The sequence below is a fragment of the Oncorhynchus nerka genome, linkage group LG26 (genome assembly GCF_034236695.1).
Source record: "Oncorhynchus nerka isolate Pitt River linkage group LG26, Oner_Uvic_2.0, whole genome shotgun sequence".
Lineage (NCBI taxonomy): Eukaryota > Metazoa > Chordata > Actinopteri > Salmoniformes > Salmonidae > Oncorhynchus > Oncorhynchus nerka.
Genome location: NC_088421.1, coordinates 31,163,395 through 31,170,337, shown reverse-complemented (window position 1 = coordinate 31,170,337; position 6,943 = coordinate 31,163,395). Strand labels below are relative to the sequence as shown.

The 6,943-nt window shown below is 41.7% G+C and overlaps 1 protein-coding gene across 4 annotated transcripts in view; it reads left to right on the top strand.

The window, feature by feature from the left end:
• The first annotated feature begins 618 nt into the window (after positions 1–618).
• The window catches only part of sdr42e2 (short chain dehydrogenase/reductase family 42E, member 2), a 31,706-nt gene continuing 25,381 nt past the window's right edge, over positions 619–6,943 (top strand). For 3 of the 4 annotated variants that reach the window (XM_065010405.1, XM_065010408.1, XM_065010407.1), the window contains exons 1-3: positions 619–807; positions 1,354–1,856; positions 3,255–3,350. In XM_065010405.1, the coding sequence (XP_064866477.1) occupies positions 1,389–1,856; positions 3,255–3,350 (564 nt within the window). In that variant the 5' untranslated portion in view covers positions 619–807; positions 1,354–1,388. The remainder of the gene's footprint in view (positions 808–1,353; positions 1,857–3,254; positions 3,351–6,943) is intronic. The other variant, XM_065010406.1, reaches the window with a different exon arrangement.

The following is a 6,943-nucleotide window of genomic DNA, read 5'->3' as shown; positions in this document are numbered from 1 at the left end:
CCAAAACATGAGCGAGGAAAGTATTTGGTATTGTTTCAACCGCTGATTGCCTGATTCCCGCTTTAAGGTGTTACGGTTTCACCAAGAAGCAAGCAGCTGAGCCAGCACTTGCAGAAGAATGCCGGGGAGTTGGGTGGGCGTCAGAGGGGTTTGAGGAGAAGGGTTGAGACAGGACTAGGAGAAGGATGCCGGGGAGTTGGGTGGGCGTCAGAGGGGTTTGAGGAGAAGGGTTGAGACAGGACTAGGAGAAGGATGCCGGGGAGTTGGGTGGGCGTCAGAGGGGTTTGAGGAGAAGGGTTGAGACAGGACTAGGAGAAGGATGCCGGGGAGTTGGGTGGGCGTCAGAGGGGTTTGAGGAGAAGGGTTGAGACAGGACTAGGAGAAGGATGCCGGGGAGTTGGGTGGGCGTCAGAGGGGTTTGAGGAGAAGGGTTGAGACAGGACTAGGAGAGGGGCGAGGTTTGTGGAGAAGGAATGACAAATAGGTATTGTGTACATTTGCTGATTTTGTACCTGTGAAACATGATCTTAGTCAGAGCGTGCGTGTTTCATCCAGACCCTACGGTAACGAGTCTCAGGTGAAGCCACAAGTGATTGTCAGGCAAAGGTTGTCAGAGTAGACTGCAGGGACCTGCGAGAGGGGTGTCAAAATATAAAAAGGGGGATCTTTTAATGACATGTATTCAATGGACATAAGCAGATACATGACAGTACGTTGAAAGGTACAGTGGGCCTATTTACCAAAGTCGTTTTAGTGACATCATTTACAATGGAAACTAATGTGGCAACCAGATCCGCGCATCACTGGGTAGGCCTATATTTTGGTTTATTCAGAAGGTTGATGGGTTATTGTATGTTTCTTTTAAGACTGTTGTAAAATATGCAATATAAAATAAAACATTTAGAATCTGCGTATTTTGGCTGTGTATCAATGTTTAAAACACATATACTTTCCACTCAACTTTGTCGTAGGAAATCACCAGTGTTGTATATAGAAGGAAATAGTATCACGGAACTAGTATTCTTATGCGACATTTGAGATCAAACAACTAGAGTTTGACATCCGAATAGACAATGGCACATGGTGTCTGTCTGTATCTGCAGCGCTCTCCGAGATGAGTCATTGTACAGACTGACTCACAGTCAAACTTGTTTTAGTCCTGTACTTTACTCTATTGATTACTCCGTCAAATGAATGAGTATTTCTTTGTTATTGTTTTATAGTCTGGTCATGTAAATTAATTGGCAAAGAAAATGTTATTAGTTATATCCTATGAAGGTGGCTACTGTGTATCTTATGGAGAATAGCTGTAATGATGAGGTGGCTACTATTTGAACCCCCTGTCACTTACAGGGTTCCGAATTCCATCTATCCCAAGAGGAGTCTGAATGGAGTTGTGTGGCCCCGGTATGAAGGACAACGGAGGCTCTCTGTGCCAGGTAGAGCAGCTGCCCTACCCCTGTGTCCCCCTGCCTGACCCAGGAAGTGCTGGGTGCCGTATACAGGCTAATAGACACCTCCACAACCACCACCTCAACCATCAGTTCCAGTCCTGGGTGAGCCGACCAGCCCCAGACCTAACCTCAACCCCAACTCCAGCCTCCCGACACAGGGCCAATGGAGTGGTGGGTGCCTGGTGCAGCAGCCCAGAGTGTCCAGCCTCCCGCCTGGATGAAGTGACTGATCAGGCCTTGAGAGGGGCAGGGATGGGGACAGGCAGGGTGCTGGTGACCGGGGGAGCAGGGTATTTCGGGTTGAGGCTGGGGAGAGCTCTGGTCAGCCAGGGAGTGTCTGTGGTGCTGCTGGATCTTCACAAGCCACAGTGGGATACTCCAGACGGTACTGTCTTCCATCAGGTAGGTAGAGTATACGCACTAGTCACTTCGGGGCAAATCCTAACTTTCAACTTTCAAATGTTTACTTAGTATCTCACTGTCATCAATGCTTGACAAAGTTAAAGTTAAGATTCATCCCCTGTTGCTTTCCTTTTGCTCAGTGGTGGGAAAAGTACTAATTTGTCATATTTGAGTAAAAGTAAAGATACCTTAATAGAAAATGGCTCAAGTAGAAGTGAAAGCCACTCAGTAAAATACTACTTGAGTAAAAGTCTAAAAGTATTTGGTTTTAAATGTACTTAAGTATCAAAAGTAAATGGAACTGCTCAAATGTGCTTAGATCTCAAAAGTAAAAGTATAAACAATTTCAAATTCCGTATATTAAGCAAACCAGATGGCACAATTTAAAAAATATATATATATTGACGGATAGCCAGGGTCATACTCCAACACTCAGACATCATTCTACAAGTGAAGCATTTGTGTTTAGTTAGTCCGCCAGATCAGCAGCAGTAGGGATGACCAGTGTATGAATTGGGACCATTTTTCTATCAAAATGTAATGTGTACTTTTGGGTGTCAGGGAAAACGTATGGAGTAAAAAGTACATTATTTTCTTTAGGAATGTAGTGGAGTAAAAGTAAAAATTGGCCAAAATATAAATAGTAAAGTAAAGTACAGATCCCCAATAAACAACTGAAGTAGTACTTTAAAGTTATTTTACTTAAGTACTTCACACCACTGCTTTTGTTTTTGATCATTGTTCCTAAATCATTACTAGTTTGAAATTCCCCCACTTGGTTTGTTAAGATCGTAATTGAAAAAGTAAAGAGGGAGAACATTGTATGTTATCAGGGGGATACATTGAAATTCAAGTGTCTTTAGTGTAGTATTTCTCCTCATATACCCCAGGGTAGACGGGGCTAATAAGGTTGGGTATACATGGCTCAGGTATAAAGACACAGGTAAGTGATCTAGTTGAGGGTGCCAGGTGTTGACTAGGACAGAAGGAGGCCGGGGCTCTGATTCCGGTTTCAGGTGCAGCCTTCATGGCACTTTAACTTAATTGTACTTACTAATCATTGGCTAATATATGGACATACCATATACTATATGTTCAAGCTGTCATCTTACCCAGCAAGATAGTTCACCGTGAAAAGACGCCGGAGAGTTCCATAGCAGGAACTGGATGAATTATGTCAAATGTTTCCTCACATCACATTACACTTTAATATCAGAGCCGCTCTTTCTAATATGAATACAACAAAGGCTTGACTATTTCTAACATGAGACAGTTAAATCCGATGGTTTATCGTACTGTTATATTACATACTGTATAACAGTGAAGTACAGTCATAGGGTAGAGGAAAAAACACAGCATATCATTGTCTTTCATAATACTGATTTTGTCCCCTTGCAGAGCGACATCCGGGACTATGATTCTCTGTATAAGATCTGTGAGGGGGTCGACTGTATATTCCACACCGCTTCCTATGGGATGTCAGGCCCAGAACAGGTGAGTTCCTGAACAGATGGAGGGTAGGATTTAACCCTTCTACTTTCTTTATTCATTTAGCTGACTGGGAATGTAAACAATTCAAAGACCATCACTTCATAGTCGCTGGTCTCCTGTAACACTGTTCCAAGAATACAGTACAGAGTCAATCTTTTGTCTTAAATGCAACGACTTGAGTGGCGTGTGACAGAGATGGAATGGATGCCTGTCTATGGGTTCCAGAGTAGGATAAATCATAACATACTGAATGGATGCCTGTCTATGGGTTCCAGAGTAGGATAAATCATAACATACTGAATGGATGCCTGTCTATGGGTTCCAGAGTAGGATAAATCATAACATACTGAATGGATGCCTGTCTATGGGTTCCAGAGTAGGATAAATCATAACATACTGAATGGATGCCTGTCTATGGGTTCCAGAGTAGGATAAATCATAACATACTGAATGGATGCCTGTCTATGGGTTCCAGAGTAGGATAAATCATAACATACTGAATGGATGCCTGTCTATGGGTTCCAGAGTAGGATAAATCATAACATACTGAATGGATGCCTGTCTATGGGTTCCAGAGTAGGATAAATCATAACATACTGAATGGATGCCTGTCTATGGGTTCCAGAGTAGGATAAATCATAACATACTGAATGGATGCCTGTCTATGGGTTCCAGAGTAGGATAAATCATAACATACTGAATGGATGCCTGTCTATGGGTTCCAGAGTAGGATAAATCATAACATACTGAATGAATGGATGCCTGTCTATGGGTTCCAGAGTAGGATAAATCATAACATACTGAATGGATGCCTGAATCTATGGGTTCCAGAGTAGGATAAATCATAACATACTGAATGGATGCCTGTCTATGGGTTCCAGAGTAGGATAAATCATAACATACTGAATGGATGCCTGTCTATGGGTTCCAGAGTAGGATAAATCATAACATACTGAATGGATGCCTGTCTATGGGTTCCAGAGTAGGATAAATCATAACATACTGAATGGATGCCTGTCTATGGGTTCCAGAGTAGGATAAATCATAACATACTGAATGGATGCCTGTCTATGGGTTCCAGAGTAGGATAAATCATAACATACTGAATGGATGCCTGTCTATGGGTTCCAGAGTAGGATAAATCATAACATACTGAATGGATGCCTGTCTATGGGTTCCAGAGTAGGATAAATCATAACATACTGAATGGATGCCTGTCTATGGGTTCCAGAGTAGGATAAATCATAACATACTGAATGGATGCCTGTCTATGGGTTCCAGAGTAGGATAAATCATAACATACTGAATGGATGCCTGTCTATGGGTTCCAGAGTAGGATAAATCATAACATACTGAATGGATGCCTGTCTATGGGTTCCAGAGTAGGATAAATCATAACATACTGAATGGATGCCTGTCTATGGGTTCCAGAGTAGGATAAATCATAACATACTGAATGGATGCCTGTCTATGGGTTCCAGAGTAGGATAAATCATAACATACTGAATGGATGCCTGTCTATGGGTTCCAGAGTAGGATAAATCATAACATACTGAATGGATGCCTGTCTATGGGTTCCAGAGTAGGATAAATCATAACATACTGAATGGATGCCTGTCTATGGGTTCCAGAGTAGGATAAATCATAACATACTGAATGGATGCCTGTCTATGGGTTCCAGAGTAGGATAAATCATAACATACTGAATGGATGCCTGTCTATGGGTTCCAGAGTAGGATAAATCATAACATACTGAATGGATGCCTGTCTATGGGTTCCAGAGTAGGATAAATCATAACATACTGAATGGATGCCTGTCTATGGGTTCCAGAGTAGGATAAATCATAACATACTGAATGGATGCCTGTCTATGGGTTCCAGAGTAGGATAAATCATAACATACTGAATGGATGCCTGTCTATGGGTTCCAGAGTAGGATAAATCATAACATATGAATGGATGCCTGTCTATGGGTTCCAGAGTAGGATAAATCATAACATACATGGATGCCTGTCTATGAATGGATGCCTGTCTATGGGTTCCAGAGTAGGATAAATCATAACATACTGAATGGATGCCTGTCTATGGGTTCCAGAGTAGGATAAATCATAACATATTGAATGATGCCTGTCTATGGGTTCCTAGGATAAATCATAACATATTGAATGGATGCCTGTCTATGGGTTCCAGAGTAGGATAAATGAATGGATGCCTGTCTATGGGTTCCAGAGTAGGATAAATCATAACATACTGAATGGATGCCTGTCTATGGGTTCCAGAGTAGGATAAATCATAACATACTGAATGGATGCCTGTCTATGGGTTCCAGAGTAGGATAAATCATAACATACTGAATGGATGCCTGTCTATGGGTTCCAGAGTAGGATAAATCATAACATACTGAATGGATGCCTGTCTATGGGTTCCAGAGTAGGATAAATCATAACATACTGAATGGATGCCTGTCTATGGGTTCCAGAGTAGGATAAATCATAACATACTGAATGGATGCCTGTCTATGGGTTCCAGAGTAGGATAAATCATAACATACTGAATGGATGCCTGTCTATGGGTTCCAGAGTAGGATAAATCATAACATACTGAATGGATGCCTGTCTATGGGTTCCAGAGTAGGATAAATCATAACATATTGAATGGATGCCTGTCTATGGGTTCCAGAGTAGGATAAATCATAACATACTGAATGGATGCCTGTCTATGGGTTCCAGAGTAGGATAAATCATAACATACTGAATGGATGCCTGTCTATGGGTTCCAGAGTAGGATAAATCATAACATACTGAATGGATGCCTGTCTATGGGTTCCAGAGTAGGATAAATCATAACATACTGAATGGATGCCTGTCTATGGGTTCCAGAGTAGGATAAATCATAACATACTGAATGGATGCCTGTCTATGGGTTCCAGAGTAGGATAAATCATAACATACTGAATGGATGCCTGTCTATGGGTTCCAGAGTAGGATAAATCATAACATACTGAATGGATGCCTGTCTATGGGTTCCAGAGTAGGATAAATCATAACATACTGAATGGATGCCTGTCTATGGGTTCCAGAGTAGGATAAATCATAACATACTGAATGGATGCCTGTCTATGGGTTCCAGAGTAGGATAAATCATAACATATTGAATGGATGCCTGTCTATGGGTTCCAGAGTAGGATAAATCATAACATACTGAATGGATGCCTGTCTATGGGTTCCAGAGTAGGATAAATCATAACATACTGAATGGATGCCTGTCTATGGGTTCCAGAGTAGGATAAATCATAACATACTGAATGGATGCCTGTCTATGGGTTCCAGAGTAGGATAAATCATAACATACTGAATGGATGCCTGTCTATGGGTTCCAGAGTAGGATAAATCATAACATACTGAATGGATGCCTGTCTATGGGTTCCAGAGTAGGATAAATCATAACATGAATGGACTGATGGGTTGGATGCCAGAGTGGATGTCTATGGGTTCCAGAGTAGGATAAATCATAACATACTGAATGGATGCCTGTCTATGGGTTCCAGAGTAGGATAAATCATAACATACTGAATGGATGCCTGTCTATGGGTTCCA